At 43.2% G+C, this 22,283-nt stretch overlaps 2 protein-coding genes and 1 non-coding gene across 3 annotated transcripts; 1 reads left to right on the top strand and 2 right to left on the bottom strand.

Annotated features, from left to right (window-relative positions):
* Window positions 1-261: 261 nt before the first annotated feature.
* On the bottom strand, window positions 262-14,118 carry LOC135351282 (1-phosphatidylinositol 4,5-bisphosphate phosphodiesterase delta-1-like). Its single transcript, XM_064550254.1, has 31 exons — window positions 13,966-14,118; window positions 13,618-13,799; window positions 13,027-13,331; window positions 10,965-11,124; window positions 10,422-10,607; window positions 10,110-10,264; window positions 9,792-9,891; window positions 9,484-9,599; window positions 9,278-9,329; window positions 9,075-9,188; window positions 8,895-8,971; window positions 8,534-8,607; window positions 8,270-8,393; window positions 7,917-8,027; window positions 7,573-7,665; window positions 7,134-7,285; window positions 7,026-7,083; window positions 6,319-6,472; window positions 5,960-6,060; window positions 5,587-5,805; window positions 5,441-5,476; window positions 5,253-5,369; window positions 4,976-5,104; window positions 4,306-4,528; window positions 3,966-4,124; window positions 2,655-2,809; window positions 2,078-2,188; window positions 1,768-1,842; window positions 1,387-1,465; window positions 759-1,078; window positions 262-613 (listed from the first exon to the last, which is right to left on the bottom strand). The coding sequence occupies exons 2-31, from the start codon at window positions 13,787-13,789 to the stop codon at window positions 407-409; spliced, it is 4,134 nt and encodes a 1,377-aa protein (XP_064406324.1). The 5' UTR covers window positions 13,790-13,799; window positions 13,966-14,118; the 3' UTR covers window positions 262-406.
* Trnae-cuc (transfer RNA glutamic acid (anticodon CUC)) lies at window positions 8,751-8,822 on the bottom strand. The gene has a single exon. It is a non-coding gene; the product is annotated as a tRNA-Glu (tRNA).
* LOC135351284 (probable aconitate hydratase, mitochondrial) lies at window positions 14,100-22,276 on the top strand. Its single transcript, XM_064550255.1, has 20 exons — window positions 14,100-14,261; window positions 14,311-14,385; window positions 14,576-14,655; window positions 15,221-15,359; window positions 15,619-15,831; window positions 16,059-16,128; window positions 16,373-16,612; window positions 17,029-17,133; window positions 17,224-17,315; window positions 17,539-17,644; window positions 17,836-17,929; window positions 18,015-18,078; window positions 18,497-18,682; window positions 18,877-18,999; window positions 19,262-19,341; window positions 20,157-20,330; window positions 20,547-20,640; window positions 20,972-21,104; window positions 21,564-21,685; window positions 21,981-22,276. The coding sequence occupies exons 1-20, from the start codon at window positions 14,238-14,240 to the stop codon at window positions 22,116-22,118; spliced, it is 2,352 nt and encodes a 783-aa protein (XP_064406325.1). The 5' UTR covers window positions 14,100-14,237; the 3' UTR covers window positions 22,119-22,276.
* Window positions 22,277-22,283: the final 7 nt, after the last annotated feature.

Genomic DNA, 22,283 nt, shown 5'->3' with positions numbered 1-22,283 from the left:
TGCTCAGTTTGTTCAAGTGAGAGCACTCGCAAAGTTGGTGGGAGACCAAGGAAACAAGTGTACGCACCTGGCAGACCGGCAAAAACCTCACAGTGACAGCATAATTATGATATAATAATGATATGTCTTTGTAAGGAGCACCTTTGCACAATCTATTGGATATAAACTAGTAAAATAATTATAATTAGGAGCAAAACTTAATTTTGAGTGATGCATGTATGTATAGACTTGTTTTTTTTTCGTTAATTCACGTACACCATGCAGTCATCATAATTATTATAATTATCCTCACAATCATGTATTACAAAGGTCCAAAACAGTTACAGTCGTATAAAAAAACAACACTGACTTCAATGATGTAAAAAATTTACATGTCCATGTCAATGTACTAATGATTACTAAAATGTTATAGTCCTTCATCGAACGATCCCTGTACAGTGAGTGTGAACTCCATGAGGTGATCCGAGTCACTCAACTCTGCCTCTTCCTCCTCAGTGCTTTGAGGGGTGGTGTACGAGGGTTGTACTGTGACAGACCTCACACGGTTGGCATCCAGGCTCACTGGTGATGCAGATCTCTTCTCAGAGGGGTCAGGACTCAACTCCACTTCAATCTGAATTAAGAATTAACATAGAAGTAAAAAGATAATTATAATTATTAAGTATACAGCATTAATTTTAGCAAAATGCAAACAGATTTTGTCATTGGTCAATTATTCTACGGTCGGTCATATGCAGTTAGTGTGTTAAATTTATTACCTCAAATTCTGAAGACCTTTTCCTTGTCTTGCTACACCCCGGGCCAGTAATTGAGGGAGGGCTGCTCATTGTTCGCCTCAAAAATGAGTCCTCAGGGTCTGCCTCGTACTGTGCATCCTCTTGACGTGGGAGGTACTTCTTGAAACGGATGGGGTTTAGCGACGCTTCTACATCCTCAGAGATTGTTTCCAGGCCAACGTCCTTTCCCATGGTTGAGGTGCTGAACTGGGAGCTCTGCTCTGTCTTCTTGATTTTAACAAACAGTCCAGCCTCTGGAATTAGCTCTCCTCCGGACGTACGCATTGGTATAAATTTAACACCTGTGTGTGTAGGGAGGAGGAGAAAGTATGTAGTTGTGACAGAAAGGTATAATTACAGCTAGTGTATCTGGTACTAGATACAACACTGTACAGCAGTAATTAGTAGGAATTGTAAATGGAAGCGTGTATAGATGACACAATTTTATAGCGGATTAAATACTGGCATGCAGTGACAAGTTGAAAGACATGCTGCCAGTAGGAAGTAAAAATATGAACATAATCCAAATTCCCTGAGGGAAGTAATATTCCAGAAATTTCAACGTAGCGTCTTTGGAATTCTATAACTCAAACTGTTCGTGCTAACTCACCAGGTTGCAGGCTGACCAGGCAGATGCAGTTCTGGCCCAACAGTTTCTTGTCCCCCTCAACTCTAAAGTAGACCAGGCACTGCAGGAAGAACGAAGCAAAAAAGCTATATATTCAATAACAACCCTCTTCACTACAATAATTATATTGCATGCATGACGAAAAAGGAATAAGACTATAATATCTTGCACGACATACGTACATGTACACTTCAATAAAGGACAGATCTAGTCTGTATTGTTGGTCATTAAGAGGTATTATGTATTATCTGAGGCAGCAGTCACTAGCAGAGCTCTGACTGACCTCAAGGAAGAATGGATGAAGTGAGTATGAGGGTCATGCAGGTGGGTTAATTTGTATCATCAAACTCTTAATTAACTTACCAGTTCTGGCATTATAATGTTCTTGCTCAGTGTGTACTGTCCCTCCTCCCATTGCGGCCACAGAGTCTCAGTGTGCTGCAGTAGGTCACAAAGAGCAATACATAAATATAGTGCGTTGCCAATTATATATCACACATGCATCCAACCACTAAAATTAGAATTTATATGTCATGGGGGGAGGGGAGGCTTTAGGCCACCTGTTGGTATTCCAGTGCATAGACGTTGACTAAGAATCAACAAAAATCAGGTTGAAAGGGATTAGTGTCTAATCATGGATTATACTATAACAATAGCCCACACACACACTCACAGGGGCAGGTGTCATCTTGGCAAGGTCGTGCTGTATGCCATAAGTGTGGATTTCCACAGTGAACTGGGCACACTTCTTGTTCCATGGGCACAGGTTCTGGCCACAGAGCAGCTACAGAGGGGGGGGGGGATTGGAAGGAGACAGTCTGTTAATCCTTACAAGCACAAACAAGCAGTACAGCTATAGTAGCTACACAGAATGGAAGTTTTAGTGTGAGAGCTTTAATTGGGTAATCGATACTTTTGCTTATACAATTAGAAAATCGTGTATGCTGTAATCGTCTAAAAGTTTAACAAGTAATAGCATGAGACCTAGTGTTGTAAGGGGCACAAGCCTGAGGGCGAGCTATCTTGTATATATACACATGTATAATTACTACTGCATAATTATTATCATGGTATTCTATAATAATTGTGATGATGACAACCCTGAGGCTACATTTTGTACGTGACCGTGTCAATGAGACTGTATGACTTCTATCTCGCTTTTTAACTTACATGTATGACAACACGATATAATACTCGTACAATATGCCTAGCAAGGCCTTTGTATAATTACATCAATATCACATTCTCACCTCAATCTCGAGCTGTATATATGGTACGTCTGGGTGTGGCACCTCCATGTACGGAGAATAGGGGGCGGAGCCTCCCGTTGCTCCTCCCGGGTCTTCCTTCCTCATCAATGCCGGCTTGAGTACATACCCACATGCACCATTGCGACGGAAAAAGCCTTTAGGGTGGAGTTAAAAACAGACGTAATGTGTACTACAGTAATGTATGCATGTACTCTGGGTATACAGTTGAAAACATTAATCTGATGCATCGATCAGTTTAAAATTACCGTATACTGCACAGGCTTTCGAGTGCCAGTGTACAGTTATAATCAATTGCGAATGACACATACTGTACAAGCCTGTATGGTTACATTTCTAAAGTTCCTACTGCGACTTGCATGCAAAAATGCAAAATTGTATGCATGCTTTCTGAGTTTGCGACCTATGCAAACACAATCGAAGCATTCGGAACCCTAAACAGTATAACAACTCAGCCACGTGTGTATCTCGATTGGCATCTGCACATAGACCTATACCCACTCAGCCTCAGCGCCATACAACTAATATGTCATAGGGTTAGGGTTATAGAGTAGCTAGTGAAAAATAGAATTTACGTATACTCTAGCACTACCGGTATCACATTAGGATGACTCTTTGACATACATGTAGTACGTATTATCAAGGGCGTATACAGAGAAGAGGGCATGCAACTCACTATGTACCCTACGTACTCATCCGACTTCGTATCAGAGACCGGATATGCTAAAATAGAATCCAGTATACGGACGTGAACAAGTGGGCGGTGTTGTTTACGGAGTTATAATTATGGGCGTGTACATCAGAGCTGCCTTTGCTAGCTAGCTAGCTAGCTAACAGTGCAGTATTATTTTAGAGAAGTGTCATGACCAGTCCTAGTCCAGTCCTAGTCCAAGACAACCCCTTCGAGCGGGAAGTTAAGTGCTGGGCGCATTGTTAAGAAGTACCAGACTCAGGAAGACAGGTTTATTGTACCTAGGTTTCATCTTCTTGGAGTTGCAACTGTTGGATGGTTTGCCTTTGCCTTTGACACTGCTAGTACGAGCCATACTGCTGAGAACTAGTTTTACTATGCTGCAATCGAGCTAGCTTATACAGATATAAAAAAAACTTTGATTTACCTTGTGCGGTCAAAGGTTACGCGTGGGCGTTTTTGTGGGCAGTTCTAAAAATAGCTCAATACGAAGTCGGATGATTCTGAGAATAGGGCGAGTTGCATGCCCTCTTCTCTGTATACGCCCTTGGTATTATACACTGTATGTACATCACACAACGAGACCGTGGATGCATGCCCACCTTGGTTGAGATGCATGCAAAGGTCAGGTTTCTGGAAATTGAGAGCGACCAATTGAATACCACAGTTCCACATCATGACGGGGTCGTAGTTACTAGAGTCGAACCTGCTCCCCTTGGGGTATGTACGCACCAGCTGACGCTCGGTGCATTTCAACATGTCTGATGGTGTGTGTTGGGGTGGGGAATTCCTTCTAACACAGTACGAAAATACACTAGTAAGTTTTTTTCGAGTTAAATACTGAACATGTGAGATGCAGTACTGCACATGGCTACACTTGCTTATTTTCATTGCACATCAAACCTACTTTGATAAAATTCTGTGTCTACTGGTGCCACTCACCTCGCTGTGACTTGTCACAGAGCTTGATTGCCAAGGGCTCTCCAAATGAGAACATCTCAGAGACGGAAGTTGCCTTCTGTTTCCTCCAGCTCCAAGGCTTGATAGAGATGGAGCGACAATAAACGATCAGCTTCTTCAAGCCCTTACTCGTCTCTTCATACAAGAGCTCCTGGTCGTCTTGTCCCATTTCATTCTCTACTACAAGGTGTTTCACCTCTCGGAGCTGTGTGGTGTGAGGGTGTGTGGTATGTGTGTTTGTGTGATTTGGAGGTTTTCTATTTGACAAATGTATAGTATATGGCATTGGGAATTACACTAACTACAGCCAGAGACACTTGTCAATGAGCAGCACATGTATACACATAATTATAAATAGGTGACTCAAGGATTAGTATGGTCATGTATGATGAAGTTTTCCGCAGTTTTATAGCCGCGGCCGTTATTCGAAAACAATACGTTGTCATTGACAGCATGCAATTACTTGACAGGTACAAAAAAATGTAATTGCACACTGTCAATGACGACGTGCAATTACTGGAACGGATGTGATACGGGATTAGTTGCTGCATGTACACTCTCCAGTCACTAATAGCACATTATACGATATAATGTATGAAATGACTACAGTCTAATATGCAAGTACTGTACACTGCTCCAAAACCACACTCACTGATCTCCGGCTCTCCCTTCCCCTGCCAAAACTGTGCCCTCTGCTGCGTCCCGCGTCAACCTCTTCAGAGGTGGGCGGGGCCTTGACATGGTTCATGTCGGGTGAGCCCGGAGACTCGGGCAGTTCATTCTGCATGTGTGCATATGGTGGTGGGCAAGTTAGAACATTTGCAATTTGTCATAAATAGTCACGTTTTGAGCAGCTAGTGCAATAATAATAGACATATAAATTTGGAACACAAGTCAATAGATAAGAACTGTACAGGTTGTGTGCTCACCTCAATGGAGTTAGTAGACAGCACTGAAGTGGAGCTCTGCATGGATGTTAGTCTAGCAGGGTTGGCCACAGCATTGGCCTGTAACGAAGAGAGGGAGGCTTGAGACGTTTCCTTGCTCTGTGGGGTGGGATCAAAGGCGTGGGTGAATGTGTGTGAGATACATATGACATGCTTTGTACGAGACTTACCATTTTGGGCGTTCTGGGAGCAGTGCCATACTTGAGCTGTATAAATCAGAAAAGTCCACAATTACTATAATCCTCATACTGATGGACCATGCATTGCAAATAAGCTTTTCCGGCTATAACATTGTCGGTTCCTTAAGTGCACTCACCTCTCCAGCCTTGAAGGACCCCTTGAGAAGTATCTTCCCCTGCAGGTCTTGTGGGGAGGGTAGTCTCTCCCGTGCCTCACTCTCCACCAGGTTCTCGGAGGGGAGCAAGTCTCCCATGATTGCACGAAATATCTTGGCCATCTTTGACTGTTGATCTTCCGAGCAGTGGTTCTCAATGGAGATGATCACTGGGTAGAGGGATGTCCGAAAGGCATAGTCCTGTGTGTGTGTGTGTGTGGATATACAGAATATATACACGTGTCCAGTACATAATAAATGTTAATACACGAAAATATCCACGTCCTGCTGGCCCAGATGTAGACTTGTCTAGCTACATGTACACAGTGTTAGTAGCTGTATTGTCAGTCCTTACCTTAATGGTGTGGATGACCTCTCTGAACGGTAGCTTTGAGGTCAGAGTGTAGCCATGGTAGATGACTGGCTCTTTTCTGTCCAGTCCAGTCACATTAAATGCTGGGATAAAGATGCATGGAAAATAGTCACAATGTAGTACCAGTGGATTCAGGGTCATTTGTCAAAAAACGACAAAGTCTGCTACCAAATTGTTCTATACATGTACTTCAGAAGCTCCACAGTAATACTTAGCGATCTTTGATACGACACCGTAAGAATAAAAGAAACTATCAAGACATGAAATCTAGCAATTAAGATCGATTGGCTATTTTAGACCCAGGCTCTCAGAAACTTTAGCTTTATGACTGCTACACTCACTGTCATCCCAGCAGTCAATCTCAATACAGCGACACCCCTGCAGCAGTGCTCGTATGTAAGCGTCCAATGAGGACTTGCCCTTGAGCTGGTCTGCCTCCAGGTACGTATTGTGGGAGGAGTTTATGAAGTAGTGTGAGAGCGGCTGATTCATGTCCTGTGGGGAGTGTGTGTGTGGGAGGGGTTAGGTTAGTGATGTGTGGAAGGGTGGGCCTGTGTAGAGGGAAGGAGTGAGGCTCAAGAATCTGGAAAATCATTAGCACAGAGTTATATTGAAGCTGGAGGTGAGTATGTGTGTTGTGTGTGTGTGTGTGTGTGTGTGTGTGTGTGTGTGTGTGTGTGTGTGTGTGTGTGTGTGTGTTGTGTGCGTGTGTGTGTGTGTGTTGTGTGCGTGTGCGCACGCGTGTGTGTGTGTGTGTATGTGTGTGTGTGTGTGTGTGTGTGTTGTGTGTTGTGTGTGTGTGTGTGTTGTGTGTGTGTGTGTGTGTGTGTGTGTGTGTGTGTGTGTGTGTGTGTGTGTGTTGTGTGTTGTGTGTGTGTGTGTTGTGTGTGTGTGTGTGTGTGTGTGTGTGTGTGTGTGTGTGTGTGTGTGTGTGTGTGTGTGTGTGTGTGTGTGTGTGTGTGTGTGTGTGTGTTGGGACCTAGGTATCGAGTCGATAATTACAGCTAGTGTACATGTGTATATACAGATAGAGGTGTACGTTAATCACCTGATACAATGTCTCGTGATCCAAGTCAATTGCAGCGTTATCTTTACTCCTCAGGAAACTGAATAATAAGCCATTATTGTAATTAAGCACAAAAATTATGTCACCTACCTGAGAAAGCCGGCATAGGAGAGGAGCTTGGTGGCGATTTGGTACTGGAGTGGTCTGTTCTTGGCCACGTACTTCTTGTAGGCACGATGATGGTAGTCATGATGATTGATAAGGGACTGTAAGCTGTTGTCGGACGCCTGAGCATTATCCCACTGCAGTGAAACATGTGCACATAGCAGGTCATTAGAAGCAATCGATCACTTTGGGAAAATTAACAGTGACCTTAATAAAGAGGTGGCCTGCTAGCTGACACAAGTCGAAATGTATAATATTATATATGTACTACGAACACTTTGAGGCATATAGAGCATGACCTATATACAACTGTGCTAGACACCCCAAGTGTCGTTGTATGCCCACATACTACAAATTATACTCAAAAGGTACACATTGATCCATATCCATCCATCCACCAAGGGAATTACAGAACAGTACTCACAAAACACTCCTCCATGAGAAACTTCTTCAGTTCCTCTACTGTCAGCCCCAAGGCAGGGTACTTGACTGCGTACTTTTTGAAGAGCTCATTCAACTGCACATAATAGTATATATGAAATGTACAAGCACATGAAGACAAAACTGCTAGGCAGTAGCTCTGACACAAGAACAAAACCAACATCAATTTTGAGGGCTACATAATATAATTACAGACTCCTGTATACATGGAATGATCTCACGAGTGTTTATCATTGGCCCAGGGGCTGTTTCAGGCAGGGCTTGCGTAATTGACATGTGCATGACATTGTTACTGTAACAGTACACATGGTGGTCGTGGGTACCTACCCTGAAGGAAGGAGCTCCCTGGGTACAGATGAGGTTATAGAGTAGAGTGAAGCCGTCCCAGCGAAGGTCAGCCTGACCGATTGTGTGTCGGAACTGATGAGAGTGAGAGATCTGCAGGTGCACACGGGGGGGGGGGGGATATGGAGGGGTGAGATATGTGGAATAACACTATTTAACATAGCTATGGTAACATATACACTGTAGGTTAAATGTTATTATTAAAGATCTGCTACGTACAGTAACAGAACAATAAATATAGGTCGGTACAATCATTATTTGCAGGTTACATACACACTCAATCTAGAAAATGCCAGTTGTTGGGGTAGCCAGTGGCTATGTACATTAGTTCTCACCTTGATCAGGGCCTTGGCATCTTCGAAGGAGGTTTGGGGCTGAAATTTCTGGACAAGTTTGACTGCATCTGACATCTTGATCTCGTGATGATCACTCTTACAGGTCCAGATTTGCTTCAACCAACTTTCAAACGTTAAGGTATTGTACAACTGTTACGCTCATTGACAGAGTCTTAATTAGTCATGTACCACATAAACTAGCTTCAGTACGTATATTACACGTATTTTGCATTACAATGGCACACTTATGTGCAGGAAGGATACAGCACAAGTGGGTCTGTCGTCTCATAACGATGAGGATAGATGCTGCACTTGGTGCCCGACACAAGGGACCTCAACTGGAAGATAATAATATTATAGAAACACAGATAAATCCAGTATGAGCGTGTATGGTATTCTATGAATAAAGGTCAAAAGGTCTGCTAAGGAAGTGCAAAAAAATAAACTGTGCCAAACAGAGTTGAAATAAAAAAAGTTAGGTCTCCCATGCGGGGAATCGAACCCCGGCCACGACGGTGAGAGCGTCGGATCCTAACCACTAGACCACATGGGACTTCCTTGAAAGCCAACGTAATTTACTCAATCTGAACACTTAGGACTACCAATACACAACTTTAATACTCACCCCTTCAATCCATTGGTCATAGTTGTCAGGGTGATCGCAGATAAGGTCAATAGATGTTAGACGTACATACTTCTTTGCTGCATGTGATCAAAGACATAATTACGTATTCTCTCAAGCACAATAATTGCCTTGATGCATAGTCTCGTAAGAATTACATTACGTAAGAGAAACTGAACTTACTCTCTTGCTCAAAGATGAGAGACAATGACTGCTTCTCGACCTCATCATACGGGAACTTGTTGAACGAGTCGGTCAGCTGCCCCTCCCTCACCTCCACCACCTTGTGTAACTTCACTGTGTTAGAATTTTGTGTACAGTATAATTTTGTATTACTTTAAAAAACAAATAATTATTGATCACACTACAGTTAACGTTCAACGTACAAGAGCTTTTTTGACGGAATGCCGAAGCATCGTTTCTCCTCCAGAGAATTTGCTGCAGAGATGTATTTAAACAGACAGCAATTAAGCAACGTACTCGATCCCCGGCCACCATTATAGTGCAGGTGTATATACATGTACACATTGGTACACGTACACCAACAGGTTACTCAGGTTACTGTATAATAATTGTATGTGCCTACACTCACCAGATTATCGTTATCGATCTTGAACACTCTCTCGTGAGGCAGGCCCAGTGTTGAGCGAGGGTACTTCACCATGGCAAAGTTGTGGTGGAGACGATTAACAGCCACCTTGCTCTCAGCTGCATGCGGCAGACATACAATAAATATCAAAGTGTGTACGTGCATGTATATGCATGTTTGCTTTCACATGTACATGTAACATTTTATTAAGAGGCTCTTATTCATTTTACAGAACAATAACAGTCTATTGTCTATTGTACAGCGAGCGATTACCATGGTTACAAGAAGTAAACATGGTAATCAACACTCACGATCTGACACGACGGTGTGCGCCTTAAAGAGCAGATGCCTAGTGGACTTGACAGGGAAGCTTGGTTCTGCCTGGGGCAAATCCAGTCGAGGGGTCAAATGCTGGGAAGAGGGGGGGCAAGGACATGTCAATATGCAGTGGACATACCATTTGTAACAATTAAGCCATGACAATTTACGTATAGCTATTGTACACTATGTAAAGTTAGGCATCATCCTTACATGTACAGTGTATATGCCAGCCAATTGTATAACAAGCTAAGCGACATGACAAGCTCGATAAGTTACATGAGCATCTCTTCTCCCCCTAATTCACTCACAGCCAGCCTGAAGGCGTTATTCCGTTTGCTACTACGAAATGTCAACACATCACACTCTGTGCTCTCCCGGCGGAGAAAGGGCGTGTCCGAATGGGCCCGGGGACGCTTGAATCCGACTGAACGACTAGATGCTGACTTGGCTGTACGTAAACGTTCTGTGATGGATTAGGCATATACATGTGATGTTAGGTCACACAAATTTCGGGTCACGAACAAAGAAAAAGGCAAAAATATTACAGTAGCTACATGTATGTATCTTGAATCAACGTACACACATAGAATATGAATTACTGCATTCGAAGCAGCCATTACCTGGTAGATCTTCTCCAATGGTTGTTTCGTCGTCTGTTGCAAGAACCTCCAACAGAGACCCAGGTGAGGATGGCATAGGGGGGAGCAGTTCTACTGAGGGGGAGGTGGGCTGGGGACTGGAAGGAATGGAGGAGACTTCTATATCGGTGAACGTGAACTCTGGTTCTGTGTTCCATTTTGACCAAGCTGAGTGTGTGCATAGTACATATTACTTGAATAAGAGTGTCATATGTTTACTTTTTGCGAGTGTTGTATTCCAAAGCAAGCAGACAACCAACAACTACAGGAAAGATTTTGACTTAACACAGGGAAGTTGTACCGTTACTTGACAGATATTCTCTAAATTACGCTTGGTTTCCGTGATGGACGATAATATATAATTATGATTCAATCACCCTCCAATATTGAGAACTTGCTAGAAAGCTGCCAAATGGATGCAATAGACGGTCACAATAACCATTTAACTGCATGCATTTTGAGCAGAAGTTGCAGTTATGATCACTACCACTCATACAAGCCACACCCCTGGCCACACACACTCACCATTTCTGATGCAGTCGGCCCAGTTCTTGGCCTCTCCCTCGCTGTCTGCCTCCAACACCATCTCGTACTTCTGGAAGAGGAGGTGGAATTTGGTCGGCTCATTGTCGTTGTACACAATATCCTCTATACTCGTCAGCGGGTAGTTGCGACGAACTTTGACCTACAAAAGGAATAGAATATTGTAGTAAATTTGATATATGCTCATATTTATGACATGCAAACTCAAGCTTGTGCAATGAAAGCACCGCAGGTGCTGATGCCTCGGTGTAAGTCCCAAAGCTACATAACATAAAGCTATAGCTAGCTTTTATGCACACATTGATTATAATTAATTTTACTGCATGCAAAATCCAGGGAAACTCAAAGAGTGGGAAATGATCGACGATGATTGTTGTTAAAAGCGATCGATGCCAAAAGTTCAAGTCTAAAATTAAAGGCAGCAAGTCAGCAGATCCTTGCAACTCTCTTCTCACTCTTGCAGCTACCAATAGCTAGCGTTCTAGTGCAGAGCTAACTACTAAGTAGAGTAGCAACACTCGGTAAACAAGTTTGGCTACGTGCTCTTCTGAAAAGGCTGCAATGGCATTCCAAGTACGCAAACTAGGCATAACTCGAGAACAAAGCATTATTTTGCAAATCCACGAATTAAAATCCAAGAAAACATGACTAGAAGCCTATAGAAACTCTTACTTACACTTTATTGATCCTTGTGCAGCTGTAGCAGTCTACACAGACAGACAGACACACACACACACAAACACACTTACCGTATACCTCGCTTGCGCATGCGCACCGAGGCATAATAATACAGGCACTGTTGAATAGATCAACTTGCAAAGTATTACATATGTACTGCAGTCCACAAAATGAATGTGATCAGAGGAAACATGAATGTAAAGATCTTACCCTAAAACAATGACCTAATTAGACAGATGTCTGCATAGAGCGCGTAATGAGTCAGAGTGCACAAAGTCCAGGGCTTAATTAAAATTATATTCTCGGGGAGCAAGGTCTAAATTCCCCTGCACAATGTAGGCCTCCCTAGTAGCAATGACAGTGTGTTTTTCAGGATAGGGTATAATTCCAGAGGGGAATGATCTAGGCTAGACACTCAAGCATACAGCTAAGCTATACCATGACCATGACAAATGATTTAATGGGTATTATAGCCAGGGCAAACCAACAACACAATTAATAGTGAAAGTTGACGAACAGGAAATGTTAATTTGTGGGTTATACAAAACACTCTGCTAATGGCTTCCGCGTACTACATGACATCGGAATATAATAGACACTGAATGGTTTAATATTACCCTTGGGCCTGAGGCTACAATTTTAGAACACACATGCACGCATGGTAACTGTATCTCCACAAGGACAACAAGAAACAAATACGCTATAAAGCTATAAAGCTATGGCGCTATGAAACTACGTGTAGTGATTGTGTGTTGAGAATAGTTGCCATGCAGTTGTCACGCATGGGGAGTATTTCCTTCCTGCCTAGTGGCTTCTGTGTTAGTGGCTTCTGTGTACCTTGTGTGGTCAAATAAATACCCAAACAAGAGGCCAGTCGCTTTGTTTGGCCTTGTGTATAGCATGAGCATAATCAAAGTACTTGTCGATACTCTTTCTCTTTATTATGGACTAGAGGTGATTATTAATGTTATATAAACTCAACTTCTGCATAGTCATAACCGAATATGCATTATGCTAACAATAAATATCTAGTTAAACCTTGGACCAGATCAGTTTTGAAAAACAAATTGTTTTGTTTTGGCCATGTTGAAATTAGTTTGCTAAACACACAGTGCTAAAGGGAGCATCTATCGCCAATAGGCCTTAAAACAATAATACACAGCTTCACTGTATGTAGACGATAGACTAACAATACAATTGACAGCTAAGCATTATGACGTACAGTACAGTGTTTATAGTTCACTCAATAATAATAAGCATAATTATAGTCGAGGTATCACACATACATGTAGTAAACATTCATGCTTAATGGTATTAATGCTGACAAAGCTCCAAACCAAGAGCCTTAGGCATTAGGCTAGCTCACCTGATTGAATGTTTGATAGTACTCCAAAGCATCCTCTGTAAGCCTGAAGAACTTCGACTCTGGTCTATTCCAGAATCTCCTTGTCTTGGCAGGGCTAGCGTCGTCGCCATCACTCCTTACTTTGGACGTCTTCAAAAGTTTGCCACTTTTTATACACTCTAGTTCCAAGCGACTAGTGGTTGGGGTAGTGACCGCTAGCTCTGTTGAAGGTTGTCTCTGAGCAGAGGGTCTGCGATGAACTCTACTGGAGATGAGCTCTCTGATATAGGGGAGACCTCTTGTGCCACGAGTACCGTCAGGGGTGTCTGTGTGCGTGGGTGGGTGTGTGGGTGGGTGTGTTCGGTGGGGTCAGGGTGAGCTTCGAAAGTAGTTAACTAATTACAGTAGTGAAAATTGGATAGGTGATAACGGAAGGTGCAAATCAGTGACAAGAAGCATACTTCATTGCACACACTATGATGTCAGAGGCATGCACTATTAGCTATAGCTACTACGATGAGGTGCCAATCCCACATCCCACATAGAAAGGCAGCTATTAAACTACAAAATTTTACAAAATCACCCCACGACAGAGAGAATGCATGCACGTACCTAAACGAGGCGTGGTGGACCTGACTTGGCTCAGGAACGGTAGCCTCTGTGGTTTATCTGGTGTGTGTTTGTCGGAGGACTGGATCCCAGGGTGTCTAGTTGAGGGCTCATTGTCATCGTCCATAATAACATTGATCTCTACAGCATCGGAAGAGATCACACTGGCAGCCATGGTGTGCAACCTGCATATGATACAGACCACCATTAGTATATGTCCTAGATAGCTACATGTATGTTATGTCACTTGGAGCTAGATCGACCAGATCTACTAGCATGCAATCTAGATAGATCTACCTAGCATAATTATAACACAACATTGATTTAGGCAGCCTAAGTTGATCTACTTACCTTAGAACACTATAGCTTAGAGACCACTTTTTCTATGACTAGACTTTTATAGAACAGTACAGTCAGCTGCATGCATGCTATCATAAAACTTGCTGCTATAAATATTATTAGGTGGGGTCCTCTCAGCAAAAGGAATTTTAATAGCGGGGATGATGAAATTTGGAGCTTCTATAAGACGACCTTAACCTATTTCCTGATCCTACAAAGGTCATACATTTGAAAGTGGTAGTGCCATTTGAACAGGCACACAAACGAGACTCAAGTGTTGAAAGATGATGTGGAAAGTACTCTCAAAGGTCTGAAAACTTGTCATAGTTTAGTTCTTATCATTTTTCTGATTTTCAGAACTTTTCTGGTGGCAAAGCGTTACTTGGAAACACACAGAGATGGATCTCGACATCCTCCAGTGTTTGGCAAAAGGTGAGGGATCATTCAACTAGAACGGTTTGATGTGTGAGGGTTAGTTGCAATTTCAGAACAGCAAGCTATAGATTCTGATGAAAGGAAGCAGTGTGAAGTACGAAGTACTAGCTAAATACTGTATCACTATGTATGTATGTATGTCATTTATTTATCGCAATAAATTTTTACTCCTTGTACCCCTGTACAGGTTACCATCAGCAAGTTTGACCAGGACAGGTACTTGGACTATGGGAAGATGGCTGAAAATGTGGCCATTGTCAAGGACAGGTATGTCATTGCATCATGTTTTCCCCATTCCGTAACTTTCTGGGGAACTTGTTTTGCTTACATTGCATCAGCATTCATTATTGGTATGGTTGGCTTTCGTCATTAAAAATTGTGTATTCATTGTGTCTACATTGTGTTGCATAAGAAAATGATGGAATGGGTCTCTCACTCAATTTTGACTTATTATTTGGAAATTTGTTTCTGTATTGCAAATGTGTTATTTGGTTGAGTTACATGTAGCCTCAAATCCTGGCCTCTTGTATTCGAGGCTAGCTGCCTATTGTCTACTGGACTTGCATAAGTTGCATTTGGTGATGGGAATTATTCATAATGACTGTAGGGTTAGCCATGTACAGTACTTATACAGTACATACATTATCATACATGTACATTTGTAGTTATGTTAAGGTCTGTCATCCCTTCATATATACATGTTGCTAGACTTAACGTGTAAAAATCTCTCGAAGTGTATATAATTATATTTCTCCATGTACATGCAGATTCCACATGCTTAGCCTCCCTTTACCTTACCCCCTCTTACCCCCCCCCCCCCTCTACGCCCCAGACTCCAGCAGCCACTGACATTGTCCGAGAAGATAGTGTACGGTCACCTGGACAGCCCCAAGACTCAGGACCTAGTGAGGGGAGAGTCTTACCTCAACCTCAGGCCAGACAGGGTGGCCATGCAGGACGCCACTGCACAGGTACATTGTACATACTGTATTGATAGTTGCTCTGACTAGAGGGTTGTACATGTGCATGACATTGTATGTATGTACGTATATAGCTAATAATGAGTTGTAGAGTTATCGATTCACAGAGCTGTGAGGTTGAGTGATTGTATACATGTACCAGCTAGTACATGTACATGGCTATAGGCTTCTACATCCGTGCTCTATCCATCATGCATTGCTTAAGCTATAACCCACCTAACCACCCACCACACACACACACACTCCTTAGATGGCCATGCTCCAGTTCATCAGCAGTGGCCTGCCCAAGGTGGCCGTCCCATCCACCATTCACTGTGACCATCTCATCGAGGCTCAGTTGGGGGCAGAGCAGGATCTTGAGACAGCCAAACAACTCAACAAAGAAGTGTACGACTTTCTGGCCACTTCTGCTGCTAAATATGGACTAGGCTTCTGGAAACCAGGCAGTGGAATTATTCATCAGGTGAGCTACTGTAACTATAATAATACTAACACTCGGCCAGCTGGATATAGTGACCAGTTTTCAACTAGTTTGGTCTTCACAAATTAAGTGAGCGCCATTCTATTTAGCTAGTGCCTATATTGGATATAATTGGGTAGATTGCATGTGTCTGCATGTGTCATCAGTCATCAGTCCTTGCTTTCTGTTAGTATTCAGGGTGTGTATTGTATTGCTCTGTTTGTACACAGATCATTCTAGAGAACTATGCCTACCCTGGGCTGATGTTGATCGGCACTGACAGTCACACACCCAATGGAGGTAAGCTTCGTATACACGCACGCACGCACACACACACATGGAGGGCTGTGAAGCTATGAAACCACTCATTCTACATTGTATACTTCATGGTACAGTGGTCAGAGAAATCTCCGACTTAGGGGGCAGTAAATTCCTGGTATTTGTCATTTGTAGAGAGAAATACTTGTAGAGTTTGGTGAGCATACATTACATGTATCGCCTTCTGAGGTTAATCACATTATCCCCCACTCCCACACACTCTCAGGTGGTCTTGGGGGTGTGCTCATAGGAGTGGGCGGGGCTGATGCAGTGGATGTGATGGCCGGTCTGCCGTGGGAGCTCAAGTGCCCCAAGGTGATTGGTGTGAAGCTCACAGGTCAGCTACGAGGGTGGACGGCCCCCAAAGATGTGATACTCAAGGTTGCTGATGTTTTGACGGTGGCCGGTGGCACTGGGGCCATCATCGAGTACCACGGACCAGGAACAGAGTCCATCTCTTGCACTGGTGGGTGGTGTTTGTAGCTGCTCGCTGAATTTGAATCCAACGTTGAGTGACAAGTTATTTAGATAGACTTACTATCCTGTTGTAGTGTACATACTTGTACAGTGTACCAGCTAGCACAACACGATTGTCAGTGTTTTATGCTAGTTGCGGTAACTGTACAATAGCATTGCAAGTGCTGGTATTAGAGTGAAGGGCCAATGATATACATGTATGTGTGCTGTGTATTCGTGACTCTACATACATACCTTAATTCACACCCGTATATACAGTGTACCAGGTACATGTACATGCAGACCATTGTGGCTCTGGACTTTACACACTTGACTGTATTTGTGCCAGGGATTCTGCTCACTCTTGAAGTATTGTATACATCACTTACTGTACACTCTGTAATTATTCTGTCTCCTCTCTCTCAGGGATGGCCACCATCTGTAACATGGGTGCAGAGGTCGGGGCCACCACGTCACTGTTCCCCTACAACCATCGCATGAGCTCCTATCTCAAAGCCACCGGAAGAGGAGGTACAGTGACATGTATGATCCTCTGTGGATAGTTTTTGTACACTATACATCTCTCACATTTTGATTCTAGCAATTTTGTGTTCCCTGTAGCAATTGCTGAGCTGGCTGATCGCAATGCCAACATCCTAGTTCCGGATGAGGGTGCTCAGTACGACCAACTGGTGGAGATCAACCTTGATGAGGTTAGAGTCCACTTTTTACCTATCTTTGTGTACACTACGTACGTGTACGTGAACCTTGAACAAAGCTAAAAGCTAAAACCCTCAGGAATGTACTGAGAAAATTGGTTGAATACAGTATTCAATGAGGTACTTGATGAGGTGCTTGCCTGTAAGTTCTGTGAGACTATACACTAGTGTTGTTACATGTAGGTGTATGTTCAGTCTCTGTGTTCTGCTCCTCCAGCTTGAGCCGCTGGTCAATGGTCCGTTCACCCCTGACCTGGCCAACCCCATCTCACAACTAGGCAAGAATGCTCAGGAGAAAGGATGGCCCATGGACATCAAAGTCGGTCAGTTACATGTATTGTACTGTCAGCATATATCCTTTATAACAACCCTTTTCTTGTATACATGTATGCAAGACTGTTTCTGCACAAGTAGTTACATGTAGCTACATCAGTATTGGCTCCGCTGTGTATTCTACGTAATATATTATAGTTTTATTAGCACGTACACCACCCCTCCCCTCACCTCTCTCCAGCTCTTATTGGCAGTTGCACCAACAGTTCTTATGAGGACATGGGTCGTTCGGCCAGCATTGCCAAACAAGCTCTGAAACATGGCCTTAAAGCAAAGTGAGATTCTAACTTTTGCTAAAAATTCCATGTGTGTATGCTCATTGCACATAATAATAATGATCATTGCAACTGTGCACTGCAGGTCAGCCTTCACCGTGACCCCTGGGTCAGAGCAGATCAGGGCCACCATTGAGAGAGATGGAATGGTGTGTTGTGTACTCTAACCCTTACTGCAAAACACATGACTGTACATGTACATGTACTCTGAAGATAGTAATGCAGGGAAACCTGTCTATTATTGTGGTCAACTTAAATCCTTTATAATTATAACCCAGCCCCAAAGCCTCCGTATAGACACCTGTGTTAGCATCAATACTACACTACAGCCCCGTGTGTTATGACTATAAGCCATGTCAGTTTCGCTGTAGCATGTATAGCATCTTTGCACAAGCTCAGCCACTTATGTAAATACTGGCCATCAAACACTCCTTCCCACCCACCCCCCCCCCCACACGCACGCACGCACACACACACACGCGCACACACACACACACACACACACACACACACACACACACACACACACACACACACACACACACACACACACACACACACACACAGGACAAACCGCTTATGGACATTGGAGGAGTGGTGCTGGCCAATGCTTGTGGCCCGTGTATTGGTCAGTGGAACAGACAGGACACCAAGAAGGGAGATAAGAACACCATAGTCACCAGCTACAATAGGAACTTCACTGGAAGGAACGATGCCAACCCTGAAACACACGCATTCGTGGCCTCACCTGAAGTAAGTCTAGCAGCTATTTACATTGAACCTGCACACAGCGTGCTTTTGATTTACAGAGCACATTCTTGAACCGACCATTTGAGTGAAGTATACTACATATAACTTGCAAATTTATAGAAATAGCAAACACATGCTTCAAATTAACCATTGCATATATACAATCTGACTGCATGCCATTGCACGTGTACATATAGATTGTGACCGCCCTGGCCTTGGCTGGTCGACTGGACTTCAACCCCTTGACTGACTCCCTAACTGGCTCTGACGGTACCTCCTTCAAACTGGAATGCCCTGATGGAGATGAGCTTCCAGAAAATGTGAGCTGCTGTGGTGTATATAGAGCCTGTGGATGGAGTCTAGTGTTATTGTCAGTGTTGGATGGCTAGCTCTTTCTGTGTGTAGTTTGACTACTCACTGTTGACACAATAAGCTAGCCGGTACATGTTAGTACGTTTGCATACTGGTGTTAACATTTGACCTGGGAGTATTGACCAGACGCATGTACTTGTACACTCTACTAGTGGAGACGTTGCCATGCACACAATGATGCATCAAGCTAGGTTTCACATACATGCGTAGGGGTTTGACCCAGGACAAGACACATACCAGGAGCCCCCAGTAGACGGCTCTGATATTAGTGTCCAGGTGGACCCTAACAGGTGAGGCTATCCAGTGTAAAATTTAAACCTCAATCTTTTAGGCGCTGTTTTGCATGATCAATTGTACAAAATGTATTACTAATTAGCATCACATTATACACACACTTTAACTACTTCATGTACTGTACTCTTTATGTACATGTACTAGCAGGAGCACATTACAGAAGGAGCGTCTAACTGTGCATGGGTTCGGAAATCACATCTCGTGTGCTTTCCTAAACGCCGCATTGCCTTATAAGAAAAGTGTGTAAGTACTGTGTACATAAATTACGGACTGCGGTCAGCCTGTGAATATCATTATAAACGGATTTTGTATGTAGTGCAGCAGCAGGAGAGCTAGGTTGAGCCAGAAAGAGCTAAAATGAATAGCTAGATCTTTGATGGATGTTGGTATACATCATGGAAGAGACTGTCATCGGTGAGGTACAGAAAGTTCTAAAATAGGAGCATATCCAGTCACTTTGTACAGAGTAAGTTTGCTAGACTTAGACTAACACATACTAGGCGTTTTGTTTTTGCAGTAGGGAGTCTTACTGGGGTTCTTAGAGAGAGAGCTTACTACCAGGCCTATAGCTAGCTAGCTAGCTGTAGCTTTTCACTTTTATTGACCTATGCTTGGTAAAAGTGCACCGTCAGCTCAATTAGCACTCGCCCGCAGACCCACTTAGTGGTTTTGCAAATAAGGTCATGCTTTGCAAACTTCCACGAGATGCGATTCCCGAGGTAAGACGCTCCTTCTGTAATGTGCTCCTGGTACTAGCTATAGCACACATACTGGCACTGTACAATTTGGCATATATTGTCCCCTTCTGTAGTAATCGTCTCGAATTGTTGACCCCATTTCATCGGTGGGATGGTAAAGATTTGGAGGATGCCCTCGTTCTTATAAAAGTCCATGGTAAGTGCACAACGGATCACATCAGTGCCGCCGGGCCATGGCTCAAGTACAGAGGTCACCTGGACAACATCTCCAATAACATGTTCATCACGTAAGTGGATACCGTATCTTTAACCCTTTGATTAATCTGTACATACATGACAGATAGAAAATCAGCGCTGTACAGTTTAATTTTCTCACTGCCTCTAATTAAATCTGTATGTGTTTGGCTGTTTGTTTTTGGCTGCTAGAGAAATTGTCTACATCATACTCAGTTCTCAATGTATCAGTGCTCACACACGTTGCTTATCCTTGTGTTGTTCTTTAGTGCCACGAATGCTGAGAACAAGGATCTGAACAACGTCAAGAACCAGCTCACTGGAGAGTTCGGAGGAGTGCCAGACACTGCCAGATACTACAAGGTAAACGGTAGCTTCAGAGTGTCTGTGTTTGACAGTGCAAATGTACGTAATTCATTTTATAGTCACGTACGTACATGTTGAATTGATGTTGAATTTAGAGGTACTGTACCATTGAGCATTTGATTTGTGCTCTATAGGGAGGTTGTACTTTATTTGAAGGTTCGGTAAGAACTGTCCTTTGTAGAGAGGTGTGTAATACAGTGCCTGTTCTTGGGTGCTCCTTTACATGTACCAGAGGTTCAACTGTTACCTGTTTATGACACAGTACTACAGAGTATGTTTCACAGTTTTTTAACCTTCTCCCCCCCCCCACCCACACACACATATAAAGTCTCAAGGAGCTCCGTGGGTGGTCATTGGTGATGCCAACTACGGGGAGGGCAGCAGTAGAGAACACGCTGCTCTGGAGCCACGGCACCTCGGGGGAAGGGCCATCATCGTCAAGAGCTTTGCTCGGATTCATGGTACAATGTGTGTGGGGTGATTAAGTGCCCAAGTTTGTTTGCCTGTGCTTAATCACTAATTACAGTACACCACAGCATATTATAGTCACATAATAGTTGCTTTGCTTCACTGTTTTGGGGGGGGGGGGGGGGGGGGCGTGAAAGCTCTCCATCTTGGGGCTAAGAAAATGTACAAAAGAAGGAAGTGGTTAGGTGATGATAATTATGTTTAATATTGTAGCAGTCAAAAGTTGAGGATGTGGAAATAAAACAAAGGGAATATCATAGTTCCCTGATGATTATGTATTCAGGGGGGGAACACGTCCCTCAGGGTGATATTGTCCATGTAGACTTTAGCTTCACTGTGCATACATGTACATGCATGAAATTCATCCTTATCTAGGTTCCAAAGCCTTATAGTAGCTAGGAATGGGAAGCTAAAAGCTCTTTATCACCGTTTTTTACTGTGCTCTTATGCAGAGACCAACCTGAAGAAGCAGGGAATGCTTCCCTTCACCTTCTCTGACCCTAGTGACTATGACAAGGTTCAACCAACCGATCGAGTGTCTCTCTTGGGACTGGCAGAGCTGGCACCAGGAAAGGTAAGCTCATGTACACAACTAAGTCACTTGTATAAGAGATGGGATGACAATTAAACAACCATTACTACTCACTCCATAGCCTCGATTCCAGGCCGTATTTTATTCTGCCTGGAATCGAGGGTATACACACTCATACTTAATAACACAGCTCATTGCCGGATACATGTAGATGGTTTTTCTTGATTGTAGAGGCTAGCTTTTCGTACTCACGTACATGTAGGTTCTGTACACAATTAGCTTTAGGTATTGTTTGTAATTCTAATTTTTTTCTCATCCCCCCCCCACACACACAAAGCCGGTGAGGTGTGTTCTGAAACACTTGGACGGGAGCAGCGATGAGATCCAACTCCAGCACACTATGAACCAGGCACAAATAGGGTGGTACAAGGCGGGTAGTGCGCTGAACAAAATGGCGGAGGTCCTCAAGTCTTAATTTGTGAACAAAACTGATAGACTGTGTTTCCTATATGTAGTATCATTAGCGGATTTTCTACATCCGATTATGCTGCTTACATGTGTACTGTAGCTCGAAGTTTGTGCATATGCATGTTAATTGTCCAATATCTCTAAAATATAATGTTTCTCACTGTATATACTC

The sequence above is a fragment of the Halichondria panicea genome, chromosome 17, assembly GCF_963675165.1.
Source record: "Halichondria panicea chromosome 17, odHalPani1.1, whole genome shotgun sequence".
In the NCBI taxonomy this organism is placed as follows: domain Eukaryota; kingdom Metazoa; phylum Porifera; class Demospongiae; order Suberitida; family Halichondriidae; genus Halichondria; species Halichondria panicea.
Note: the sequence above shows the minus strand (reverse complement) of the source record. Positions and strands in the feature narration are given on the sequence as shown.